Source organism: Haemaphysalis longicornis, unplaced genomic scaffold (genome assembly GCF_048455015.1).
Source record: "Haemaphysalis longicornis isolate Haplotype H1 unplaced genomic scaffold, Haemaphysalis longicornis Haplotype H1 scaffold_10, whole genome shotgun sequence".
Lineage (NCBI taxonomy): Eukaryota > Metazoa > Arthropoda > Arachnida > Ixodida > Ixodidae > Haemaphysalis > Haemaphysalis longicornis.
This window is the reverse complement of record NW_027526204.1, coordinates 155,874,061-155,901,828: the sequence shown is the minus strand read 5'-3', so window position 1 is coordinate 155,901,828 and position 27,768 is coordinate 155,874,061. Positions and strand designations below refer to the sequence as shown.

General features: G+C 50.6%; 2 protein-coding genes across 11 annotated transcripts in view; one reads left to right on the top strand and one right to left on the bottom strand.

Annotated features, from left to right (window-relative positions):
* LOC144159717 (SLIT-ROBO Rho GTPase-activating protein 1-like) overlaps positions 1-18,577 on the top strand; it is a 104,720-nt gene extending 86,143 nt beyond the window's left edge. For 3 of the 10 annotated variants that reach the window (XM_077691408.1, XM_077691405.1, XM_077691407.1), the window contains exon 14: positions 682-2,054. In XM_077691408.1, coding sequence (XP_077547534.1) covers positions 682-976 — 295 coding nt within the window. In that variant the 3' untranslated portion in view covers positions 977-2,054. Of the gene's footprint in view, positions 1-681; positions 2,060-3,226; positions 3,731-18,246 lie in introns of those variants that run through there. The other 7 variants (XM_077691414.1, XM_077691406.1, XM_077691417.1 and 4 more) reach the window with 5 other exon arrangements.
* LOC144159721 (ornithine decarboxylase-like) lies at positions 3,510-23,895 on the bottom strand. The gene is made up of 6 exons (XM_077691419.1): positions 23,737-23,895; positions 22,977-23,127; positions 21,959-22,440; positions 15,456-15,621; positions 4,112-4,551; positions 3,510-3,655 (listed from the first exon to the last, which is right to left on the bottom strand). The coding sequence occupies exons 2-6, from the start codon at positions 23,046-23,048 to the stop codon at positions 3,535-3,537; spliced, it is 1,281 nt and encodes a 426-aa protein (XP_077547545.1). The 5' UTR covers positions 23,049-23,127; positions 23,737-23,895; the 3' UTR covers positions 3,510-3,534.
* Between the last annotated feature and the right edge of the window lie 3,873 nt (positions 23,896-27,768).

The window sequence follows — 27,768 nt, the reverse complement described above, 5'->3', positions numbered from 1 at the left end:
GTGGCAAAAGTGTGTTGAGATTTTGGCACACACTACCTAAATATTCCCAGGTGGTCGAAAATTAATCTGGAGCCTTCCACAATGGCGCTCCTCACAGCAGAGGTGTAGCGTTTGCTATTTAATGTCCCTAATTTATAAAAATGGCAGCATCTCCACTTTGGGGATGATGGCGAGGGTGCGCAGCAAGGGGACTCGAAATGACATCCAAGTTGCACCCCGAGTGACATCCGATCCGCGCCCCAACCGTCATTCAGTTGGAGCCACGAGTTGCACCTTGATTATTTGCCAAATGAAACTGCAACTCCTGGCTCAAATCGAATTTTGCTGGGTGGTGGTGTGCGTGCGGGCGGCCATTGGAGGTCCTAAGGTACTCCGCACCGTTACAGGCGAGGGAGTGAGCCGTGTGACTCTCCAGTACTAACTCACGGTCGTGGCCCAATGGGCAAGACAGCAGACACTAACTCTGTCTGGTCTACCAGACAGGCTTGAATCCTGCCGGTGCCTGTGCGATTTTTTGAGATTGTAAATGCTATGCGCACGGACGCGGACAGACATTGTGCGGTCCTAGGGTACTGCGCACCTAAAGAAAGAAAAGGGCAACTTTGCGACTGCAGTGGTGCGCGTTGAGTGCAATGATGGAGTTGTTAAACATACATTCCGGTGTGTGCATGGGCTGCACAGAGAAACAGATCAAGGCAGCACTGCTGAATGGCCATCCCTGCAAGGGCAGCGTCAACTTTGTGTAGGTGTGGATGCGACAGTGGCAGATGAGCCAAGCTGCGGTGTGCCCCAAGCACGCCCAGTGCAGACTATCGATGCTCTGTGCTCATCCCCGCCAACTTGGCGGCACAGCCGAGGAACTTGCAGGCCAAGTGGTACAAGTCCCAGCAGCTGTTCAGAGGTTTATGTTATCTGCACTCCACTAGGTGCTGGAATGGTTGTTTCGTTATCCCGCTCAATGACCAGCCAAGTGTAAACATAAAGCAACATTGCCCTGTTTACAAGAACTAGCTCCTGGCAATGCAATCCAGCCAAGAATATACATTTTTTTAAAGGAGTACTGGCACGGAATTTCAGAGGTCAGATAACTGTAAGAAGGCTTCTTTCGTATATGGAGATATCTTCCAGCAAGTTTCAATATAACAGTTTAAATCCATTTTAATGTTTGCACGCCCAAGAAAGTTGGGAACAGATACCCTTTTGGCATAGGCAGTGCCATCTGCTCCTGGCCCCGACATCGGGGTTCCTGTGGATGCACGCTGAAGTTTCAGAACCGACGACATGTGTGCGTGGTGACCACGGCCAGTTTGGGCGTCCATACCGGCAGTGGTGCGACATGAACGGTGGAATCGCAAGCGCCGTCCTGTCGTGGCAGCCACGTCGGTTTCATTTGGTGGAAACTGATATGAATAAATGAGGCTGCAAATTATTCACACTGCGATGGACCTACTGACGTGCCATTCTACGATTACTGGGGTGGTAGGCAGCCATGGCAGCAAAAAACCGCCATACGAAAATTCTGTGTTGGTACGCCTTTAAAGGGACACTGAAGTGAATTTGTCGCGCTCCCGTTTTTGCTTGCACTGTGTAGACTGGCTCAAATTAACACACTCTTCGTCGTTTATCTAATTGACAAGTCAGTAATTATCTCATAAAGCCCGAAAGAATAAAAACTACTATGCGATGTCTGCGGCGGCAGCACCAACTAAACGCTGCGACGTCGGGAGGAGGTGCACTGTGATTGGATGATGTCCAAGATTAGCATTTAAACAGGTTTCGGTTCTGTAAGACAACATGCTTGACATCAGACGTTATCGTTGGATGGGCATTCTCGATATCTCAGTAATTGTCGTACCGTGCTTCTGCCATGTTGTCGGCTGTAAAATGGCTAAGATAAGCCTCCCAAGGCGGCTTGGAATCGTAGCAATCACTAGCCGAGGCCTACGCAGTGGATGCTTGCCCTCCGCGTCACCGCAGACGCTCAAAGGCCATGCGCTTTCCCCCCATATTTGGAGCTTGCCTCACTCATGCCTGTATCGTACAAAGCGTGCTCGCACCAGGCCAAGGGTCTGCTGATTCTGGCCTGTGCCCACTGCCCGCAAGCAGTCGGCGCTTAGGCAACAGCACGCCAACAAGAACTCGCTAGCGCATCAGTGTCAGCCTGCGCGCGGTCTGCGAACTCGCTCGTGGAGCAGCGAACATTACAGCTTAAAAGTGGTGAACTCAGTACAGAAAACATAGGCTGAAACCGGGAACCCCCCCCCCTCCCAAAAAAAGAGACACTTCGCTCATTCGAACTTGCAAAATAACATGCCTAGCGCTCCAGACCACTCAGCCGCAGTCCAGCACTGCTGCAGTATAACCAGTGTACTTTTTTGGTTTTAGCATTTCAAGCAGCTTATGTGACTATTTGTTGTATAGCGCTCGTGCAGTAAGCGCCCCCCAAATTTACACATCTCATATCTAGCAGTTGCATTTCTTAAACTGAAAAGCGTTCGCAGATGTGTGGTCGTGCTGCTGACCAGTGTGCTTGTTCCCCCAGCGCAAAAAAAGTGCTTCCTACACCATAGTTTTACGCTGTACAAAAGTACCAGTTGATTTTATTTCCTTAGTACTTATATCGACTTCGCTGACTCTTCTCCAGTGTTCAAGTGGACTTAGATTTTCCTACTAGCGTACAAGTCAGTGAAGTGTTGCATGTGCGCTTGCACAGTGCTTTTGTGAAGAGAACTGAGTGAACGAATTGCGACGACTCGTCGGCGGACTAAATGCTGGGTCGACTTGACTCTGTCGGAAGATCAGCAAGCCTTGCAGTAGCGCAGTCAAATTTCCTCCGGAGTCATACGAAAACGCCACAGAAAACGGGTGAGGATGCAGAGAGGGACAGCATTTGTGAATTGATTTTTCTACTAAATAGATTCATGTAAACGCAGCGTGGTCAAAACATGGCCTATGGACTCCAGACTACTGTTTGCGCTAGTAATCCCGCAATGTTTACAAACCACTTCAGTGTTCCTTTCAAACGAAAAAAAAAACACCGGGCCTGCGGGCAGCTTTAAGTGGTGGTGCAGTTGAGCCCCCCAAGGGAGGAGCAGTGCTTTGCTTGCAGGCTTTATTCTCGGGGAAGCCTGTGTGGCCCTGCTGTGCATCCAGGCACCCTTTGGGAATTGGCGAGGGGCATTTTTGGCGATTCTGCGCCTGGAGCAGAGTGCGCTTGCGTGTGCAGGGGTGAGGAGGAGGCGGTGGGGGCGGCGGCGGCGGCGTGCGGCAGCCTGGAAGCGTACGACATCAGCCGCGAGTCGTCCAACCAGGAGCTGGCGCGCGACCTGGACAGTGCCCTGCAGCGGGTGCACGTGTCCATCGACAGCATCGAGCGCAGCCACGCGCCAGACCTGGTGCAGGACCTGCCGGCAGACGACCTGACGGCCGCCGAGCGCTTCGCCCTCTCCAACCAGTGCACGCTCAAGAAGGGCCCCCTGCGCGGGGGGGGCCAGGGGCAGGGGCACGGGCAGGAGTGAAGCGGCCTTTATTCGCTCAAGCGCGGGCCTCGAGCGCGGGCGGCCCCGGGCTGCCGCACGTGGGCTCCTCCTTGCCGGCCAGGGAGCCCAGGTGGGGGCACAGGCGCTCCCAGAAGGGCAGCTCCCGCAGGAAGGCGCTGCAGCAAGGGGGAGAAGAGTACATTGTACCAAGTATTTCAATAAATGAACACATTAGTTTGTCACAACAGTAATGTGGCACTGGCGTCACTTTTTAGTTTGACGGGAAGGTGGCCTCGTTGCCAACTTCGATGCTGTCTCCGTGAAGACAGCAACGAACAGGTCTAACTGGTCCATTGGAATGCACCCAGAGTCTCGCACTAAAGGAGGGAAATCTGGCGCCAGCGTCTGTGCAAGTCGCGCAACGGGTAGAGGAAGGCTCCACTTGCCCTTGGCATGGCTCGTGCACAGTCTGAAAAGGGGCCTGTGGCTGCAAAGGAGCAGCAATACTGTTGCGAAAGATCGCTCAAAGTTGTCTAATCATTGCAGCTCCAGAGATTTATTTCTCGGGAATTATTCGGAAGCTCCATGCAGGGTGAGCGAGAAGGAAGACCCCTGGCAGAGGCAGCACCCACCTGGTGGCGTAGGTGAGCATGTACTTGACCTCGGGCGCCTGGAAGCCGTTGAAGGTGGAGGCCGCGCACAGCGTGTAGGCGCCCATGTTCTCGAAGACGACCCAGTCGCCCGGCTGCAGCTCGGGCAGCAGGGCGTCCTCGAGCACCAGGTCCATGGAGTCGCACGTGGGGCCCCACAGGGAGCAGGCCACCAGGGGGCCCCCGCCACGCAGGGCAAAGGGCACGGGCTCGGCGTGGTCGAAGACGGTGCAGTTGAACGAGCCGTACACGCCATCGTTCAGGTAGTACATGGGCCGCCCCCCGGCCTCCCGCTTGGCGATCACCGTCGTGTACAGGGTGAACGCCGACGCCACGAAGAAGCGCCCGGGCTCCGCTATCACCCGCACCCCACTCTCCTCCGGGAAGTGCTCCGCCAGGCTGTCATTGATGGTGTGCGCAATCTGCACAGTACACATACTGTCAGGCGAGGACACAGCTCGCAAAGCAAACGTGCACTCGTCGTATTAACAAAGTCGCCAAACTGGCACCGCTGAGACCGTTGACTGCAGCAACCTCCAGCGGCAGAGGAAAGAAGCTGCCCGAGCGGCAGCCACTCAGGGGCATTAGGATCTTCTCAGCTCCTTGTCGGGCCTTCTCGGCAGTTTCCGTAACCAGTCGTCTGCTCGATGCCTGCTGGCTGGTGGAGCAGACGATAATGTGAAGAAAGCCGTGCTGGCCATGTGTTTGAGTCGGCGACAATCAAAAGGAGGTATAAAACACTAAACCGAAGGAAATGTGTGCCAAAGTAGCCATTGAGCATTCGCACAAGTGAGATTTCATGCTTGCGCAACAAAAAATTGGGATGGTAAATGCCTCGTTGAGTACGTACTACAAGGGCTGGCAAAAAAACGTGACATTAACGTTCCCTGCAATCCTAAACCGATGAATGTGCACTCTGCAGCCAGACCCAGCATTTCTCCGAGAGTGTGGTTGCGCGAAAGGGTACTTTTGGGAGCTTGGAGGAGAAGTGCTGCCGAACGTGGAAGAGGTGCACGCTCCCAAACGTTACGAGGCCGTCGATTTTGCCGTTGGCCACAGCCCCCCAGCCACTCGGTACAAGCGGCGGCAAAAAGGAAGCGTCCACTGCCCGAACAATGCCCCGACATACAAGGAAGGTAGCCCAGTTTCTGAAATGGATTAAACTAGCGGCGAGTACACCGATGTTTCTTTGTCGTAAATGACATTGCGCAACTCGAGTAAGTTCCCGCACAAAGCAGTGGAGATGAAGCGATGCCGGTGTCGAATGTTCAGAGGACCTGCGCGCTCGTCTAAGTGAACTTGATGATGATTTAGGGTTTTATGGCGCAAGGCCCACCAGGGCAAAGAGCGCCATGACAATGGTGGGATGCTATGAGGCGATATTAAAATGGGACCTAAAAAATCCACTGCATTAAAATTAAACTATGGAAGTTGGTGTATAGGGGTCTAAATGAACTTGGGACACCCAAACTCTAGCAGCAGTTTTAATTAACAATGCCATAAATTGCGCGTTAAGATCACGTGTGAACTCGCATGGCGAGCTTACACAAACAACGTTGTTTTACGCGCATGCCGCACAGTGCCTAGGATGCTGCGAAGTTTAGAACTTCTGCCACCAGATATCCTTTAAATCAAAGGTCTATGCGCTGCCCCACCAGATTTTTGGGCTGTTGTGTCCACACCGTGAAGTGTATCTTACACCATGGTACAAACGCACACACGCATAGGCCGCGCCAAGTCTCGCAGCAAAACATTTGCTCCATCCCTTCCTAAAGAAAGTTGAGAGAAGCTTCATCAACCTTCAAAGGCCCAAATTGCAAACAAAGAACGAACCCATACGAAAATTTTTCGCGCACTAAGTAAACGCATCTATGGTTGATCCAAATATACGCACCATACTTGCCCGATTCTAACGCGCCCCCGATTATAACGCGCACCTAATTTTCTAGGGGGAAAAAAAAAATTAAAGCCGTTCCACTCAACGTGAAAGCTGTCGGAAGTGCAGAGCAGGAATTCGCCATAATGGGCTGTAGTGCCATTATCTGCTCACTGCTACCACCCATCACGCTCTTCGCCGCCCTGCCTCACCCTCTCCTGGTGAATTGAACGGAGGTTTGTCTGGCGCATTTCAAATTTCCCGCCTTCACAGTGCTCGCGCCCTCTGCCTGAAACTGCGCCAGCGGGAGTTCTGTTCTTTTTGTGCTTCTTTTTCATCCCGCACGTGTCGGCGCCTTAATGCGCAGTTTGGAGCGCGCCATTTTTTTTTCTTTCACTGCCACTTTTTTTGTCGCGTACTATCGTAAATGGTGGTAGGGGCAAAGAAACATCCCCCTCGCGAGGGGCACGATCAAATGCAGAGCATTTCCGGGGCACACGACGGGGGCGCATCACTTCTTCCGAAAGAACGTTACGGACAGGGGTCCCGCAGGGATCTGTCCTTGGTCCTTTGTTTTTTATTCTATACGTAAACGACTTACCGCTGGCTATCAATTCTGCTGAGATGCTTATGTATGCGGATGATGCAGCATCGATAGTTACTGGGGAAAGTATAAAAGAAATCGAGATAAAAACAAATGCTGAACTAGCAAATATATCGAATTGGTTCATGTCAAATAAACTTACTGTAAACATGAAAAAAACGAAATACATGATAATACATTCACGACACAAGCCGATAAATTTAGACAGTATTCAAGTAAAAATAAATAATTTTGCACTCGAAAGTACTACCTCATTCAAATACCTTGGGGTAGTTATTGACAACTATTTGCACTGGCAAGCTAATATAAACTCGGTTTGCTCCAGGTTATCTTCCGGCTGCCATGCATTGCTACAAACAAGAAATTATTTTGACCATTAAATATTGAGAATTTTGTACTTTTCACTGGTTCACTGTCATTTATCATACTGCATAGATTCATGGGGTTGGACATACACCACATACCTTGAGCCATTACGGAAATTGCAGAAGCGGTCGATAAAAATAATAACACACTCTAGCCATGATCACCCGAGTGCACCGTTGTTTCACAAACTTCAGATTTTACCCATTGACAGTTTGCGTCAGCAGAAAACAGCCATTGCGATGAATAATGTAATAAGGTATAATCGCCCTTTTAATGCATCCACACTGTGTTCCTCATCCCGCCCCACCAGAAATGCCCTAGCCGGTAATTACAACCTACCCCCTACCAATAACGTATATGGAGAACGACGATTACAGTTCATCGGAGCCAAAATATGGAATAATTTGCCCCAGGAAATAAAATCGGCTTTCAATTTTCCCCATCAAATTAAAAAACATTTTCTATCTCTTCTTAAGGAACCTCCGTAACCGGTAAAAGCTCTAGAATATAGGATCTGCACTTGGTAATCCTTTATATCGTGGTTAGGAGGTCTTGGGAAATACTATTTACCAGTTGCTATTCTTCTGTACATTTCAAACTGCTTGTATTATCAAAGTTGTATATTCACTGTTGTACTCTTACATGTGTATAAGTATGCAAGTGTATTAGTCTGAGATCACACGTGATCGTGCATATCAATAAATATATGCGTATACTATAATGTGCAAACCAAATATGCAAGTGTAATGCCCTAATTTTTTTGTAGTTTTCTTTACCACATTTATTTTGTGCTTAGATTTTGTTTGAATGCCCTGTACTCCTTGTTTACCACTTTTATCTTGTGCTTTTTTTTATCATTATTTTTTTTGTTTTAGTGCCTTGTACTCCTAGATTGGACCCTATAATAGCCTCTGGCTACGGGTCCAAACAGTTTTTTGGCTTTCATGTATGAAATCTAAATAAAATGAACAATGAAATGAAATGAAATAAGTAGTTTCCGTTACGTTAATGTTGTTGCACTTGTGGCAACTGCTGACGAGAGAGCGCGGCGATGAGTGCGTTCCAGCCTCGCCGACACCCGCCTTTATCACGCCACAATCGCACCGAGAGGGCGCACCTGCGAGCGATACGGACTACTACGGACGCCTAGAACGGGTGACATCGTGAGTTAAAGAAATGCTCTGCATTTAAAAACGAAAAAACTTGCACCTCCGATTGTAATGCGCACGGAACTTTGTGAGCAAGAAAAACGAATGCGAGAGAAATGGGCGAAAATCTCACTCATTTCACTCCTTGTCGCTTTCCGAGAGCTCCTTGTCGCTTTCCACTGACCACAACATCTCGTCCTCGGTGCCGTCAAGCGCGTTCGCAATGCCACACTTCTGAATGAACGTTCAACCATGGTTGATGGGATCGTGGCCCACGCCTCGCACGGCAATCCCGCGAGCTTCTCCACAGGCACATGACTCAGCCGACCGCTCGTTTTGAACGCGTGAGAGCAGCCGCCGCCATTGCTGTTATCAAGCGCACAAGTGGAACAATTTGACGATTTGAGTGAACGCCGATAGAAAAGCCTAGACCCCTAGGTTCCCTGCGTCGGAAAAATCGTTGCTACAGTGAACTAGAATGTCGATCCAGTGGTGCGAACGGGAGCGCTCTGCTGCGTTCGGCTGAAGCAAAGCGCGTCTACCGCCGCCAGGGGCACCACTGCGCCTTCTCCGAAAACGGTACCACGGTTGAACGGGCCGTTGCTTGGGGCGCTCGCCAGCTATTGCCGCTGCCGTTTTTTAGTGTGGTACAGTAATGAACCTTTATGGAAGAAAGATGCTCACTTTTGTTGTCCCTGTACCTTTCGAGGAACGTTTTGTTGCTTATCAGACCCGTTTCAGCCATCGGGTAACGGCTACAAATAAAGTAGCGCTGTGTCATCTGTTAGCGGTGCAGACGATCCGAGCGGATGTGCGATGCGTTGGCGGCGTGCTGTCAGACACACTGTCCGCCTGTTTATGGTCGAGGCCGGCCTTTCATTTTCTGCGCGTTTTACGTTTCCGTGATGTTCCCCTCCTAGCAAGAGGTGTGCAATCGTCAGGAAAATAGTTATTGCGAGTGCTGTCGAATAGAGGTTGGACAGGCCCGCTGACCACAATGTCAAAACGAATGACGGACACCTATTGCTTTGCTCCCGGTTGTCACAGTGGTTACCCAGGTGCTCCCAAGGCGTCTTTGTTCGCCGTTCCCTGGACGATGAACTGCGCAAGAAGTGGGAACAAAATTTGGGAAGACTGGACAAACCCTTGACCATATCTTCAGCCGTCGGTGAGTGCCACTTTGAGCCCGAGTGCGTATTGCGGGATTACACCCACGTAATAGACGGCTGTGAAGTGCGACTTGCACGCGAGAAGCTGTCACTGGCTCCAGGTACAGCACCTACCATCCTGCCTGACTGTGCGTCGAATTCTGTACGGAGCACGCGGAAGCGGCAAAGGAAAAGGCGGGCAACAACAAGAGTTTCAGTTTCGGCAGCCAGCAAGAAGCCACGACAAAGCTCGAGAGCCGAAAAAGATGAGGTGCACCAGCTGCACCACGAGGCTTCTCTCTCTCTCCGCAGGGCTCATCAAATGAAGTCGCAAGTTCTGTGGAATGGGATGCTTTCACAATGAGCCATCTTCAAGCAGTCAAGCTTCCTTCAAAGCTCTGGTGCCGGCTAAATTGTGCCGACAATCGAAACGTTCTTTTCGCTACCACATCGATACGAAGAGAAGAAAAGCTAGGAATTTTTCACGAGAAATCCGTGCTCTTCGGCCCACATGACGACAAAGTGTCGGCACAAACATTTTTTCGCCGTGTGTTATGCACAGCGGTGAAATAGATTCCCTAGCTGTTGCGAACAGTGTGCTGCAAGAAGCTGGCAGCAGTTTGGCCTGCAATGACGGCTACGGGGTTTAGTGATGTATACTGCACGTGCTAACACCAAAGCTGCGATCTCAAATGTCCACATTTGGAGACGCTGCCTTCAGCACTAAGTGCCTGGGGAAAGTTTCCTCTGAAGGTAATTTGTTCACTGCAAACTTTGCTGCCGAGAAAATCAGCCGGGTGCTACTGGACGCGTGAATACTGGGTATAATTTGGTTCTGTAGAGGCAAATTCACAAGTAGGTTCATGCCGGGACTTTACTACAGTAAATACAAAAAAGTAAATCCATTCGTAAAGAATTAAACATAGCAGTTGTCCGCCGGCAGCACATCGAACGCGTACGCTCGTATCGATCGTCTGCGCAGGTAGCAGACGACACCAAACAACTCGATTTATAGCCGTTCCCCTACTGCTCAAACGGGCAGATTTGCAACAAAGCGTTCCTAGCAAGGTACGGGGATGCCAGACACGAGTAGCCTTTTTTTTTTTTTGTAAAGGTTAATTACTACCCAACATCGGAACGACGACAGCCATAACCACTGCCGATCACCTGAAGTACAGCGACTGCCGCGGCGGCGCCACCTGGTGTTTTCTACACAGAAGAGCATGCCCCTTCCTCACCGTTCGCGCCACTAGATCATTCTATACTCGGGGACAACTTTCTGTGGCAATGCAGTCAAGGCTACGGAGCCGGACCACGCCTTTTCACTGCGCACCTGGAAGTAGTTCAACAAAAATAATTGGCCGGCGGTAACCTCAGCAACTCAAGAATATTTAGTTCTCAAGTTTTAGACTTGCAGTGATAATGCTACTAAATTGCTAGCCAGAGTATATGAAACAGAGCATTTTTTTACATTTTCGGATATTTTTGGTTGCGGCTGTCGCCGCTGGTGTTGCAATGGTTCCCTCCCCCCCCCCAAAAAAAACAAAACAAAACACGGCGTTCTTGTCGACTGCTTTCGGCAGCTCGCCACTTCATTCTCCGCATAGGGTTTGTAAAGCTGCGCTGTGTAAACAAACGAAGCGAGCGGTTTGCAAAGTGTACGCCCAAGTGAGACTGATGCAACCGGGACTCTCCGCTGTTTTCGCAATCCGTTCGGTTAGCCAGTTTCCCGGCGTAAGCGAGCGTGTGCGTAAGCATGTGTGCATGCTGCTCTTTCGGTATACCGCGACCGCGCTAGGCAAGTACGCCGCACATGCCGGTGCTGCTGCCCAGTAGAAGAGTTTACAGATTGGTGCATTCAGTCAAAACTGCAGCGTTTACAAAATTCACTTCTTTTCTGAACGATACAGAGTCCACAGTCGGTCTGAGTTCTCCACTTCATGGACGCTCGGGCCGTGTCCAGTCAAAACATTGGCCTATGTTTACAAATAAATGAAGTGTGTGGAAGGAGACGCCAATATGCCTGCATGCTTGGTGATCGTGGTTCAGCGCACTCAACTGTGGAGCTTATGCGAAGAAATGAACTGTATCAAATGCGTATCGGTCACGCCGAAACTGAAACCGAAACCAGTTTATTGGGAACTACTTTGCGCAGTAACACAGAGCAGTTAGCTTCCCCCTCCGCCTCCCTCCGTCGCTTTCGCTCCATTGCCACAGAAAGTTGTCCCCGAGTTATAGTTCACTATAATTGTTGTTCAAAGCTTTGGCGCCATCTTGAGATGGCGATGAGTGGGACGAAATTTCCGCTGTTTCGGCAGTTTCGATTTCGTATCCGATTCTACCGTGCGTGCGATTTTTCGGCTCGTTTTTCCGGAGAAACAGTGTGCGTTAGAATCGGGCAAGTATGGTAGTCTATGTGATAACCATATACTAGTGTGCTCCTCCTTGTAATGTCTCATCGAGAACAGTTTTTCCACGACTTTCGAGCAGCCATTTTGACACAATGGAAGCCCGGTTTCGTGCACACGCCGTGTCCAGAGACGACGTCAGAGCTTTTCAGTCTGCCAACTGGTCTTTGGAGAAATGCACTGGCCTTTTGACAGGATGCCATCGGTCCCACTAAGAAAGCTTTCGCATGAAAACGTGGCCAAATTCAAAGTTGTGTTCGGCCAAAAATGTCGGTTCCAAGATGCTCAGTTCTGGTTGAGAGGTGCACACTTGAGCCCCGGTCGCTACAGGCTGGGAGAAACAAATTTCGGCCCGCTTTGTTCGTGCCAACGCTAGCAGAGCAGACACATGAAACGGCTCCAGTAAATCACAGCCTCGTGTCTTCACGTTAGGGGAGCGCAAGATTTTTCACGAAAGTAATGGGACGCCTTCCTGCAGCAGCAGGGTGGCTAGTTGACGCAACACTCGAGCCACCGGCGCGCGATACAGGCGCAGTGAGGCGGCCTTTTCAAAAGATGGACTCCAGGTGGAATGCTAGTGCTACGAGCAGAAATTTTGCGCAGTGAAATGGGGCAGCAAATGTCTGGGAGGCGGATCTGCGATGCCAAATATTTTGACGCCGACAAAAAAGAACGCAGCATTGAAAAAACGCTGAGTGTCTAACCTGCCTAGGTGGCAGGCAAGGCGTGCTTCAATGAACATTTCAATGAGGCGAGCATTCAAGAGGGTAGAGAATACGACGAAATTGAATATCACTTTCTCAAGAGTGAGCGTTTATGGAACTCCCTAGGTCTCCTGCACCAAAGGCGTTTTTCGGGCTACTTCCACAACAATTGGTTGCTCGTTGGCTCGGCCAACGTTCCTGGAAATGCCTGGAAGAGACGGCCCCTTTTAAATCTGCGTTCTTGCAGGTACTTGAAAACCCTTGAAATTGAAAATTGATTTTCAAAAGCCTGGGATTTTTTCCTTCTTGAAAACCTTTGATTTCTTTAGACAACAAAGAGGAGACCCGATTATGTGACCGGGTTTCCCTGGCTTACATCAGTGTGGCCCTGCACACTTACGTTAAAAGTGGCGTCAGTACGATTTTAAAGAGGCAATCTTTTTAACGAACCAAACCTGCATTTTGTCTTCGGGGCCCCTTTAAAGCACAACACAGCTAGCCTGAGAACTTGGCCCACTCCATTCCTCCCAGCCTTGTTGGCACTCCATTCCACCCGGGGTCGCGAAGATCTGGAGTTGCTGCCCAGCTACTGGCTGCCCGTGGGCTGGCTGTCCATACAGGGCACCAAGCACAGAACGGGCTCCTGAAAGGGCACCACAGGTTGGACCAGCCTTTTCATCTAACAGAATGCACCTTCGTCGTAGCTCGCTTGGGTTCGGTTCGACAACCAAGCGGTGCATTGTTTGTCGACAAACAACTTCAGCTGGCATTTCCCCCTCCCTTCACTGTACCGCAATGTCGTAGGGGATGTCGCAGCAAAGGGCCTGAAGCGAGCCTGGTCTCCTTGGCACAATGGCACAAGAAGGGGAATGGAGGGGGCGGTACGGTTTTCGCATTTCTGCATTAATAAACTGTATTTGTTCACTCGGCACCCGGGTTTTCAGTGCTCACCAGGTCGCAACTAGAATGCATCATCCAGCTAAACCTTTCCCTGGTCGCCATTATTTAATTTCATCAACTGTTTCACTCTGCACCTCTTTTTCTCCTCGTTACGGTGGTGTAGTGCACGGTGTAAGATATACTATTAGGCGAGGACACAGCTTACAAAACGAACGTGTGCTCACTCTTGTGCTCTTCGTTTTGATAAAGTCGCCAAACTGGCGCCGCTGGGACCGTTGATTTGCAACGCCCTCCAGCGGCAGAGAAAAGAAGCTGCCCGAGCGCCGCCCACTCGGAGGTGTTCGGATCCCTTCGGCTCCTTGTCGGGCCTTCTCGGCAGCTTCCGTAACCGGTCGTCTACTCGATTTCTGCTCGCCGCAGCTTAGCTGGTTCCGCCGGCCGGGGGTGCAGACGATAATTTGAAGAAAGGCGTGCGAAAGCCTTTGCGCTCGCCCCAGTGTTTCAACGTGTTCTAAGCATGTGTTTTGAGTCGGTCACAATAAAAAGAAGGTATAAAACACCAAACAAAAGGGAATGTGTGCCGCGGTAGCCGTTGAGCGCTCACACAAATGAGATTTTATGCTGCGCTTTTTATGCTTGCACAAAAAAAAAAGGGGGTGCAAATGTTTTATTGAGTACGTACTGCAACGAAGGCAAGAAAACATAACCGTAATTAGCGTTACCTCCGATCCTAAATGAATGAATCCATGCTCTGCAGCCATCCCCAGCAGAAAATGATACTACTTGCGGTCAGCATTTTTCCGAGAGTGCGGTTGCGCGAAAGAGTTCTTTTTGGTGCTTTGAGGGGATGTACCACTGAATGTCAAAGAGGTGCGCGCTCGCAAACGATGCAGTGCCGTCGACTTTACCATTGGCTTCAGCCCCCCAAGCTACTCCGTACAAGCAGCGGCAAAAGAACGCGTCCGCTGCCGGAACAACGCCCCGACATACAAGGAAAGTAGGCAGTTTGTGAAATGGATTAAACTGGCGGCGAGTACGCTGATGTTTCTTCGTCGTAAATGACGTTGCACAACTGGGGTAAGTCCATGCACGAAGCAGCGGAGACGAATTGATGTTTTCAAACTCACTGCCGGTGTCCAATGTTCTGAGGAGGTGCGCACGCGTCTTAATGAACTTAGGATGCCCGAAATCTCGCAGCTGTTTAAACAATGCAATAAATTACGCGTTAAGATCACGTTGTGCGAGCTCACACGGTGAGCTCAAACAATGTTTTACACACATGCCGCTGGTGCCTCCGAACCACCTGGCTTCAGACAGTCGTTCAAGTCACTTGAACCCTCGGTCGCTTCGAAGCTTAGTTGAAAGTTCTGCCACCAGATGTCCCTTTTAATCAAAGGGACACGCGCGGCGCCACGGCGCCACCAACTCGATTTTCGTGCTGCTGTGTCCACACCGTGGTGTAGTGTTGGGCATACTGCAGCAATTTATTTATTTTCTTTATACAGGTACTTACATCGCCCTCACAGGCATTATTATTGTAGGGGGGAGAACAAACAAAGGAATACAGTACAGTTGATATAACAATAAATATGGTTGCGGGTAAAAGGCTGCATGGTTGAAACAGCAAAGTGTTGATTTACGCTGTCATAAATAAGGAATCAGATTGTAAATACAAAGAAAAAACGCATAAAGAGGAGCGCTATTGGTTACACAGGGAAAAAAAAAAAAAAAAGTACGGAACGCATCAAAAATATACAATAATGATTACTTCAACAAAAAATTGTGCAAATTTCTAACAAAAGACGTGGGAGGCGCAGAGACAATTTCCTCTGGCAAGCCGTTCCACTCATGCGTTGTCCTTGGAAAAAGGTGTATTTGAATGCGGCGATCCTGGACGCGTATTCACGCAGTTTTAAAGAATGGTCAGTACGGGGTGACACACAGGTAGGTTGTCTTATATAGCGTTCCTTGTCGATGCCTGTTCTGTTCATGAATATGCTGTAAAATAGGGAAAGTCTTTCCCGGTCAGCTAGCAGAGGCCATCGTAATCCTGAACGGATGTCGGCTGATGTTACGGTGCCTGCCACAAAGCGAATTCAGGAAGAAAAACAACCCGGCTTAGCAGGACTGGTTTTGGAAAAGTGCAAACTACTTGAAAGCGAATGGGCTCACCTGGTCGAAGAGCCCCTGGAAGCCCCGGTCACCCGGGTATCCTCCGCCAATGTCCAGCAGGGTCATGGGGAAGCCCAGGGCCAGGCCGTGGTCAAACACCTCCCGCGCACTCGCAATGGCACGCGCAAACGACTGCGGCTCCCGGCTGTTGCTGCCCACGTGGAAGCTGCACGCAACGCCGCCGCCCGTGAGCGCGCGGGTGGCCGCCAACTGCGGCACTACCACATCAGTCGGCCAGTCTTGCAATGCTAGGTAGGCGTGCCATCAGTCACGCGGTGATTTGGGTGTACTGTGACGAGGAGGCGACTGGCTGCAGAAGTGTCCCACAGGGAGTGAGTGAATAAACTTGCAGCTCCCCGCATCACCCAGACGGCGGCCAGGCACCCAGGGGTAGCCGGCGGTGTGCAAGGCGACTGTCGGTGCCCTGATGCTGTCTATGCAGGCTTTGCTTAACTCTTCTGTTACGGCAGAAAGACGGCCAGTTTTGAGTGCTTCCACAGAAATATTTCTTTCTCTTGAGCTAGTGGACACATTTAGCCTTGCTGTGCATGAAATTGTAGCTGGTAGATTGCTCTTCCAAACACACAACGACAGCATTGTGAAAGGTACAATTATTTAGTTTATTGGTCAAATAATCAGATTAAAATGCGTGAAAAAGGTATACACACAATGTATATAGGTGATTGTACTGAGCCAAAGTTTTTTTTTTAGAATTCTAATATATACAAATTGTTCCTACATGCCTTGGCTATGATTCAATATATAAATCAACGCTGTACACGAAAGCTTTGGATCTTTGCAAGCCTGTCAACCTAGCAGAACTGACGTCTGTGCCACTCTGTGAAGCAAATCGAGGGTTATTCAGTCTCTCTAAAATGTGCATCCAAACATACTTGCTTGTGTTCTCCTCGCACAAAATCCTTATCACTTAGTCGAAAAAAAAAAAAAAAAAATTGGCACTCTTGAGAAGCGCGACACATCGCTCCGTAGCGCTAATCTGACACTAGCGGCAGGCTTTCTTGAAGGTGATAATGTGATAGGGCGTGGTGCATTTGGCAAAATATCCCTGCCGTACGTTGTCCAGACACATCAAAGTAAAACCACAGTCGTCAGATAGGAAGCGCGTCTTTTTTTGCAAATATGTTGCAAAGTAAAAAATGAACCTTTACTGGCAGCACCTGTCGAAGTCTGAGGCATTTGAACGGGAGCGTCTTCATCAGAACTAAGATCTACCGAATCCACATCATTAGTCGAGTCATCACTGCTGCCGGGGTCACAAAAATCAGCAGCAGCAGCTGCCGAAGTCCTTGCTACAGCTGTCCACTTTTGCGGAGCGCGCCGTGAAGCGGACGCCATTTTCACGGGTTCAAATTTCACTCTCAGCGCTGTCTCCGCACGCGAAATGTCAACAAAACATACTAAAATCGAAAAAGGAGTTGTCAATAAATACGCCATATGGCATTAGTTGTCCTCACGGCGCCGTTTTTAGCTTTCGCAGGACATTTGAAATCATAGGAACTATGTCTGATGGCCTATGGCGCCGTAAGAAAAGTGTTAATCCACACAGTTCGGCGGCATTTTTGGCCAGCTGGGCACTCTTCCGACTGTTTTAAAGTGCAGTCTCTAATAAAGTGCTTGTTGGTGCACCTGTGCAATGCCACAAGATGTGTGCACTCCGGCTGCAGTGCCTACCCAGAGTGTAGCTTCCTTTGCGTTTGAGCTACTGCCAAGCGGAGCCAGCGGAGGCTGCCCTTCCAGATCCAGCCGCATTTGCACTGTCGGGAGAAAAACGCAATCTCCCGGAGAGCAGTCACAGGCCCTGGCCATCGCCCACCATTGCTTCCAAAAATGAAAAGGCCTGCCAATCAGCAGCTGCCCATTTGTTCAAGTAGCACAGTGAATGGTTCAATCGCGGCACTTGGCATCGACACAAGTGATGGTCCATATCGGCCTAAAGAAATTATTCGCAGACGTCTGCTCACGAACACTTTTTTTTTTAACTCCAGCAGTCTAAGTGCCACTGCAAACATTGCTCAAGTTACCATGCTGGTCCCAAACACTATAAAGACCATTTTCAGTCTTGTTTGGGCCATGAGGAATGCACATTCATCGCTAAGACATGCTTAACCACTTTACAGAGAACCACCGCCTATGGAACCATCTCCACTTGCTCCTCGAGCAAGGCATGCCACCTGCGGCATGACTGCACCTAATTTCCGCAGCACAAGCTTCAGCTACAAACCAATCCTGTGACAGGAAGTCTCTTTCTTGCACGCACGCACACAAAAAAGCGTTCTGGTGAAACTGCTTGCACACCTTTGCGCATCACAGCACTGTTTTAGTCGGGTCATTTCGACGCTGTATAGAAGCACCCTGGCTTGTGTGCTGAATACTGGCCACGTCGATTCCACGCAGGCAAGATGCAGGCCCACTGCCATTTGCTCACAACCGCCTCACAATGGGAGCACAGCTTGGACAGACCTGCTGCGGCTCAGGTCGCACAATCGCGCACATTGCCAACTCTGGGTGTGTGCTATGCATGCAGCACGACAATCACCTGGGCAGGACAGCCCTCAAACTACAATGAGGTGGACACTGAAATCGCAGCAAGACATTCAAACGATACATTTAATCTGCCCATCCAGTGGGGAAATTAAACCTCTTATTTTAATTTACCTCTTACATTAATTTTAATGAATTGAAGATCAAACTTCTCAAATCGTATAATGCGTAAATATTTGGGGGAAAAACAAAAAATTCAGGAGTCTTTTTTTTTTTTCTCTCTCTCCAGCACAAGTTTTTCATCCACCGGAGCCACCAATTGGACGGCGGGCCCTACTCGTCAACGCCTTTTGGCTGCTTCTGACAAGAGCAGCTCGGCACAGACAGCCCAGCTGCCCGAATAAAAGAGGCACGAGACCAGCTTGGCTGGAAACTGATGCTTTGGACTCTCGGCCCGTCATCCTGTCACGCATTTAACGACAGCGTGCGTAGCATGCTGTCACCCCGAGTAATGGGCCCTACAGCTGCAGCGCAAAGCGAGAGCTCCAAGTACGTGTACTCAGCAGCTGACCTCGCACACCATGCGTCGCACAAAAGCCTCCGAGAGCGCACAAACAACGGGGCCCTGCAGTGCGCAATGACGGTTAGTCCTACACAGGATGGGCACAAGGAAGACCTCTCGGGGGGGGGGGGAAGCAGGGGAGCAAGCAGCTTAGGGGTGGAAAAATAACGCCATTCTAGAACGGCATTGCACCGTTGCGAGTCACGCAGGCCAAACCTGCTTGTTAACTGCAATATTTCATTTGATAGGAACAGAGAACCACAACGTAGGCACCTTTTATCCAACATTCCACTATCTGCAGTGCTAAGACTGGCTGGACATCAGACAAATGCAAAAACAAGGTACACTCATGTCATTACGATACCAGGAGAAAAAAAAGAAGTGTGTTTGTAGGGGGGGGCTTGAGCCATTGAAACACCGTGTGGCTGAGATCACAGTTATTTCGTGAAAACTAGAACGCAGGCGAAATGTTCACTCTTTCACAACACAAAGTAACCCTAAGGTTGTCTCCATAGGCCGGTGTGCTCCTAGCCCGACGAGTAGCCTACTACAAAAAGCGCTACTACACCGAAGCACCGGATGCCCGTCCCCTGAAGAGGCAGTTTTCCACAGAAGAATGGTTATTACTTACCAGTTTCGAATTTCGCAGTTAGAAATGTTTGTCACGAACACGCCTGCATACGAACCTCAGGTTTTGAGACATTTAATCCCCAAGCACAGTAAAAACCTGCCCACAATGCCTGTGTCAAATCTGCCTCGTGTCTAGTGTTGAAACTATTAAACACATTCGTCTGCAAACGCAGGAGCAGGAAATGGACATTGGAAAGTCCTGACGGGATGAGAAAAAACGAAATTGACTGTATTTTGTGTGACTACTGAGGTATTGTGCAGGATGTGGAGGTCCTAAGCAAGATTTGGTGCAGTGATTATAGCATGTTTATGTGCAACACAAGGCTAAATCTCAAAAGGGAAAGAAGGAAACTCGTAAAAAGTAGGAAACCCAGCATCAAGTCAGTCAGAGACTGGACGCACGAGTTTAAAATGACCTTTCAAAACAAATTCGTGCTTTTAAAGGCCAACTGCACTCAAAATTTCAAGCACGCAAAATCACTGTTCCTGCATAGTATGACTAAAAAGACCGTGATGTACGAAGTATGACGCCTAAAATGTGCGTAATTGCGCCGCAAGCGACCAGCAAAAATTGACAATTTTGAAAACGAAACTGGGCAAAACGCGGTCATCACGGGCAGGCAGAAGTGACGTATCAGCCGTCGGCGCGCGCGCCCAGACGGGCTGGCCTGACGGCGCAAGCTGTGCGGACCGGCCGACGCGGCCAGCTCAGCCAGCCAGGAGGAGAGTGTGAGCACGCTCGTGCGGGGGTGTGAGAGGAACGCGGAAAAGTGGGCGCTTGTCCTGCAAGCACGACACTATTTGTGCGCTCCGACAGCAACACACCGCGTAGGCATGATGTCGCGACGACACTCGAAAAGGGGAGAACCGCACGGTTAACGAAGGGAGCCTCTTCGGAGCCATGAAAGCAGCCAGGCTACGCGCAAAATACGAGTTTCCTGGATTCTCCCGCTGCGAGGCCGGCCGATCGGCCTGGACGGCTGGCATGTCACTGCCGCTAAAGGGCTGTTTGCGCGACACGCCAGCAGGTGCTTTGTCGTCTGCAAGGGCGTTATTTTGAGTGCCTGAAACTGAATAACCACGCATTTCACCGAGCTACTCGTCGCGTCGCCGTAGTTCTCATGGTACCTACTACACATTCCGAAGGCATTTCGCCAGGGTGAAATTTGAGTGCAGTTGGCCTTTAAACGATGAGAACGAAGACAGCATTGACAGCCTAACAACAGCAATTACAGAGTCAGCAGCAGCTATTGCAGAATCAGCATGTAGGAAACAAACTGGAAAACTTACATGGCAAACAAAGGAGCTTATTGCGAAGTGTCAGAACATGAAATTGTCGAGTACCGTGGATCAAATTGAATTAGCGGAGCTCTCAGAATTGATTAACAGAAGTAAAACAAATGACATTCGTTCATACAACATGGCGGTCATCGAGGAAACACCGAAAAAAGGACGAAGCTTGAAGGAAACAAAGAGGAAGCTGGCTATTAGCCGAGGCAGAATGTATGCACTCAGAAATGAACAGGACAACATTACGCACAACAAGGACAAGACAATTAGAATAGTGGAATGATTCTACATCACGCAATACGCCAGCGACGTTGGACCAGGGGAAGCTAGTGAGCCTACAAACTTAGCTTGCGATGTTTAGCCAACAACTACAGGCGCTAAAAGGCATGAAAAGAGGGAAAGCTGCAGGCTACGACAGCATATACAGGGACCTTTTAAAGGAGGATGGAGATATACTAGAAAAGCTTGCTAAACTGTTCTCAGTGTTTAGGTACTGTAACAGTATCCAAAAAATTCCCCACTTATTGCGTGGCTGCTTACAACCCTTAGCAGTAAGCAACACTCGCTAAAGAGGCTTCCCTGCGCACACTGCCAATGCACGAGCCCACAGCTGCCACCTGCCAGAGCAGGATCTGGGGAAGTGCTGCTCCACTACAGGCCCCGTCACTCAGCACAGCCATTGGAGGGGCGAGGACTCTCAGGGGCTGCTGGCGTCTCCTGTCATCGTTGTAATAATCGTCTCATGTACTCATGGTACTGAAACACCGGGAAACTTGTTTACGCCTCACACTAGAACGCAACGCGTACTAAAAAAACGCCGGGACACTTGTTTACACCTCGCGCTAGAGAGCTTCGTGCCTCAAAGACAAGAGACTTTTACAGCAAAGCTGTATACCTCTACCCCACGCGGTTTCATCTCGGCCGGCAAAAACGCCACGGCACCAGGAATACATTTATACACTGCATGCTTTGCCCCTTCCCAGGTTTCATGTTGGTCGAGATGGCCCAGGACTTTTTATGTGGGGCGTGCCACTACTGCTGCAGCACCAATGCCCATCTCTCAGTCCGGCAGTCTCGCGTTCGGCCCTCCCCTGCTCTCAGCCGCCAGTGGTACAACACAGCAGCTCGCACCGGCCAGCAAAAAGCTGCATTCTGCTACATTTGGAGGCGCACCGCTTGGGCGCAATAGTGCAGGTGGCAACAGCACCTCCCTCTGGTGCAATGTTTGGGCCCCGTAGTACCGGGGACAATTCCAAGTCCCCATTCCAATGGCTGTGGGGGGACAACAAGGCAGCTGCTGCACACCGCACCACATGCGAGGCAGTCCTTACAGTGAACAGCCGCAGGTGCGATACAACAATTTCACACAACCACTGCAGCGCGCCCACAGGGGCGTTGAACCAAGAGGGCCACCCGTTCGCACGCACAGCGGCTGCAGCCCAGCGCCCCCATGTTGGCCGGCACTTTCAGTTTAGCAAAGGTGCCGCCCCTGCTGAACGAGTGCAGGCAGAGCACTGACCTGACGCCGACCACGGCCAGGCCCAAGGAGCGGGCCCGGGCGAGCAGGCGGGGCGCGTCGTCCAGCTCGCAGCCGAACTTGAGGCCCAGCTGGCAGACCGAGCCCGAGTCGTCCACGCGCAGGCGCAGCACGAGCCGGGCCGCCGGGTACAGCTCGTGCACCTTGTGCAGCTCCAGCTCGTTGTCGAAGGTCATCAGGTCGACGCCGAGTGCGGCTGCGTGCTTGATGAAGGAGCGAGTCTTGCACGGGTTGGCATAGATGATGCGGCCGGGCGCGACGCCCAGCGCACGCACGCAGTCGATCTCGGCCTTGCTGGCGCAGTCAAAGCCCAGGCCCAGGCCTGCCAGCAGCTCGAGCACGGCCGGCTCGCCGTTGCACTTGACCGCGTAGAAGGGCTCCACGCGCGGCATCTTGAGCTTCCACAGCTTCACCTTGTACACTATGTCGCCCACGTCGACCACAAAGAACGGTTGGTCATTGTCCTGCAAGGAGTAGTATACCACACAGCGCGGTTTCGGCGGGCGACTCAACGGGTACAGTGGACAGGTAGTGCGGGCGACGAGCGTGAAAATAGTCACACTCTGCCAACCGGGGCCCTCTGTGGCCCCGGCTGGCGACATAGACAGCGGGCCGGCAGTCTTCTGGCGCTGCCGGCGGGCTTAGCGGCAGTGTGTTAATTTTCTCGCTCGTCGCGGTCGCACACGTACACTACACATTTATTGTGCCCCTTAATCTGTGCGCGAAAACTTGCGCACCGCGGAAGCAGCGGACAGAGTTTCACAGCGAGCCGCTTCGAATTTCAGCAGCGCGCGGCAAGAAAGAATAGGGGCAAAGTGCCAGCATCCAACCCTTTCATTTGTTGACCTACGGTGACGGACACTAATCACTACTAGGAGGCACAGATCGGGGGAGCAGGGTTCCCCCCCTTGACGCCTTGCCTGGCTGCAGGCTTTCGGCGCCGAGGACGCGATGCGCACTTGCGGGCCAGCCGTTATCGTAGCGTACGCAGGTCACCTACCGGGTTGGATGTGATGGTGTGGACCATGCGGACGTCCCCGTCCATGGGGCCCACCACTTCGCAGGTCTTCATGGCCTCAGCTCTCGTCCCAAGGCGGTCCGCTCCCGCTCACGCGGATCTTGGGCAGGCGGACCCGTGCGGTCAGGCCCCCCTGCGCAGGCAAAATGTCGTCCGCGGTCGATAGCGCTGCTGGCCGCCTTATCGGGCTCCAATGCATAGTTTCCCTTTTTTCACAACCCCCCGCGACCAGGCGGGTCGGCGATCGGGAAGGCGATCGAAATTCGTGGCGCGCCAGTTTCCGCGCGCGGCAATGGTCTAATTAGTGTCGCATGATGGCCGCCATGGGAGCAGTCATAGTTGATTTTACCCAAACGGACCAACCGTTTCCGCTCACTGAGTACCCAGAGTCACTGTTAATTATTTATAGTGACGCTGGCTAGTTAGTGAGCGGAAGCGGTTTGGCCGGTTGCGTCGAATCAAGACATACTGCTCTAATCAATGCAGACTGATCACTTGTAGTTGCGAAACTACACCTGCGAGGATTGCTGCACTGGATTGGAGCAGTATGTCTTGATTCGACGCAACCGGCCAAACCGCTTCCGCTCACTAACTAGCCAGCGTCACTATAAATAATTAACAGTGACTCTGGGTACTCAGTGAGCGGAAACGGTTGGTCCGTTTGGGTAAAATCAACTATGACTGCTCCCATGGCGGCCATCATGCGACACTAATTAGACCGTTACCTCCGCGCGCTCCGTACCTTGGGAGAAGCGTCCCAGCCGCCGGAGATGGTTTGGGACGGAATGGTTGGATTTGGGGTGGCAACAACGACGAAATAGCTTGCTCGCGGAACCCGGGGCCTTTCGAGACAGTTGGCAGGGGCGTCGCAATGGCGAGGCGGCGGCTTTTATACCGCCGAGGCGAGGAGACGCAGGTCACGTGCCCCTGCGTAGGGGCGCTGTGCGAGGGTGGCGCGGGTTTTGAGCGCCGAGAGCGCGCCTTATCAATCACAAGAGCGTGCACGTGCGCGTCAGCCGCCCTCGCGATAAGACAGTCGCTGATTCACGGGCAGCCGGCGCACGCCGGCATTTACGGGGTCCGAACGGCGAGGCCGCAGGTCCAAGCGGATGTGAACTATTGCAACTACGGCCACAACTGAGCCCTCCACCCGTCTGCGTGGAACAAGGATCAGGAGGCCGTACTCGCACTCCACGCGCCGTAACGAGCGACCGCGGCTGTCAAGAGATACGGAGAGTAAACTTGGATGCACAATTGGCGTGCATAACGCTGCTTGTAGCTTTCAAACAACACACGTGTGGCCAAAGTCGAGTCGGTTGCGCCGCTGAGAGCCCACCGCCACTTTCACTGCAAAATGTGCCTGCAATTGCACGCTAATGGGCTTAGGTAGACGAGTTTCTTGACCAGCTATCGCACCCGGTGCCTGATGCGCCGTGCCAACGTTTTGCGCAGCCCGCACTATGTCGCCGCTTCACGGGACAAAGAGGGAAGTACAGGCTGCATGGGTGTGCCCTTCAGACACAGCGGCTGACAACGTGCTGACGAGAGAAAAAGATAAAACTAACATTTTTGTTCGATTTTAAAGAAATGAATTGAGGATCCCGGACGCGGTGTTCGTCAGTGAACACCTGCGAAAACAAAGCCTGACTGGACATAGCCGCCGCGAAAAAAAAAAAAAAAAGCAGAACTGGAAATTTGCTTGGGTTACCGATTCAAAAATTCCCGCGAGAAAAGCAGCAAAGCCGGGGCTGTCCAAAAAAGAGGATCTCGCGAAAATTGTGCAAATTAATTAATTATTGCTATGCTAGTTGTACGGAATGGATAACAGTGCTCCGAATGCCGAATCTTCTTCCAGTAACCGCACGATTAGCCTCGTACACTGCAAAATAACAAGCATAAACAAAAATTATGACTAACTACTTTTTCTTTTAGCACGTCAAAAAGTTTCAGTGTGGCATCATATAGCTTTATCAGAAACTTGGTTGAAAGATAAAGAATTTCTATTTACCGAACTACAAGTTTGTATCACTTCCGAGAAAAGCTGATATGCTACAGGCGGTGGAGTTGCTCGCTATCTTCACAAATTATCTACAAAAATCTCAGTCTAACCGAAACATGATTAGGGGAACATGAGGTGGTGTTTGTTGAACTAGAAAACAAAATTTCTGACAACGTACGTAGTTTGTGGGTCACCAGGTTCTCAAGACGTATTTCAGTACTTTGCAAACAATAACAATACAGCTATCGTTTGCGGGTGCCGGAGTACCAGCCCCTCTGTAAGGGGAGGGGGGTGCCACTTGTGCTCCTCCAATGTGTAGGGGACGTCGAAAACCGGAAGAGTCTGTAACGAGGCCGCAGCTTTGGCCTGTTCAGTTTACATCTCCACCAGCCTATCCAAATTTGCTTCCTAGTGTGGTGGAAGAAAGCTAGGCGAATTCTGGCATCCAATATTGTCGCGGGAGTCTAGGATAGGCGCGGCTTGAGGTGGCAGGGTGAGCGGAGGCGAAGAAGGAACTGTTCCTGGAAAGGAGGTGACGTCGGTATGCCTGCGACGCGAGGAGGGGTGTAGCGAGCGAGCTTGTTTTTCAATGGGACGACAATACAAAGCCCCTTCATCACGTCCAGGACCACTTTTAGGGCGGCGGACGAGAACAGTACGGGGTGGGGAGGCATGATGGCCAAGGAGACTCTGGTCATGTGTCCTCGGCGGCTTTACAAGCGGCGTTTTTTTTTTTTTTTTTTTTTTCCGCACATGTGTACGCGTTCATGGTGAATATGTTTTTTCTGGCGTCTTTACGGTGACGCGCGTCGGAGACCGCGCACTTCAATCCGCTTGTCAGATTTTCAGAAGGAAACAAATGTGAAAAATGACTTGAAAAAAAAAAGGGGGGGGGGGGAGGAGCGGGGAGAGACTGCATCTTGAAGGAGCTGGGACGAAAAATTAAAACGAGATGAAAGTAAGTGTGAAACATGAAATGGGTTGGTGCGAAGGAGGCATGCGTGTGGGGCGCAAGGCGAAGGGGGGCAGCTCAGGTGTCCAACAACGGGTGAGACAGTTGGGCCATCGCGATTTCCGCCAGTTGCACTTACCAAGCAATCGCGAAGGATCTGAAATCGGCTGTTGATAGCTCATATTTTTTAAGCCGTTGAATTTCGTTCATCGCGCCCAACGACACAGCCAGTGCATGGTGATTGTACGAAGATGACAATATATCGTATCCCATGCCCTGTGAAATTAAACTAAAAAACAACAACGGAGGAGTACCTTGTCGAAAAAATTATGCAAGAAATAGAACAGTTATGTTGGCATTTATTTTATTTACGTAACAGTTAATCCGGTAAATCTACGTTTTTTTATTTAGTCTCCTGTCAGTTAAAAGCAAAATAAATGAGTATTTGCGTGTTTTCTGTGTTGCGCACATAAATAAAGCGGATATCCTTGTGCCATTTTTCTATTTAATCGTGGTTTTCGTGTGCCACGCACTTCTAAGTAAAGAAATATTTTAAGCTTATGACCTAAATATTTTGCTTAGGTAGGTTCATTTTTAAAGGTAGAGGACGAGTAAAAAAAGGACAGGGCAAGAAAATTAACTGCGCAACAAAAACATAAGCATTTGGTACGTTATCCATTTCCAATCTTTGGCCGTTCGATCCGCTGAGTGTTGCCCACCTCCGAAGATGGTCGGGTAACCATACGATAACTGAGGTGGGCGAGCGGGACAGTTTCTGTGCCAGGCGAAGCGTTCTACCGAGCGCTTTCTGGACGTTACTTGAAAAAAAAATGTTCCAGACTGTGGGACAAATGACAGGGCGCCCGGTGTTATGTAAGAACGGAGCCATGGCTGCCCAAAACAGGATGATCCCTTCAATGCACGGTCTACACGATCATGGTGATGGAATGGCGCATACCCATCGGGAGATTCGACACACTCGATCCGCGCGCGCAACGTTCAGGTCTGCCTTTAAGAGTACACGCAGCGTCCTTCAATGTTCCGGCACAATCATCATCATTATCACAGCCTATCTACGCCCACTGCACGGCAAAAGCCATTCCCATTAATCCTGTGCCAACTGTGACCAATTTATCCCCGCAAACTTCCCCATCTCATCTGCCCATCTAACTTTGTGCCGGCCCCTGCTATGCTTGTCTTCTCTAGAGATCCACTCTGTTACCCTTAATGACCAACGGCTACCTTGCCTTCGCATTGCATGCCCTGCCCACGTCCATTTCTTCTTCTTAATTTCTACTAATATGTCCTTAACACGCGTTTGTTCCCTGACCCACTCTGCTCTTTTGTTGTCCCTTAATGTTACACCTATCACCTTCCGTTCTATTGGCCGCTGAGTCGTTCTCAATTTAAGTTGAACCCTCTTAGTGAGCCCCCAAGTTTCTGTCTCGTAGGTTAGTACCGGTAAGATGCAGCTGTCGCACACTTTCTTCAGGGACAATGGTAGGCTGCCATTCATTATCTGAGAATATCTGCCGTATGCACTCCAGCCTATTCTTATCCTTCTAATTACGTATCTCTGCCTCATGGTTGGGATCAGGGGACACAACTCCGCCTAAGTAGATATATTCGCTTACCACTTCTACTATATCGCCGCCTATCTCAAACTGCTGTGCTGTCGCTAGGTTATTGATCATTACTTAGTTTTCTGCATATTAATTTTCAGGGCCACGGTTCTACTCTGTTTGTCCAGTGCGGTAAGCATGCTTTGCAATTCGTCCCCCGAGTTGCTTAGCAAGGCAACGTCATCAGGAAATCTGAGGTTA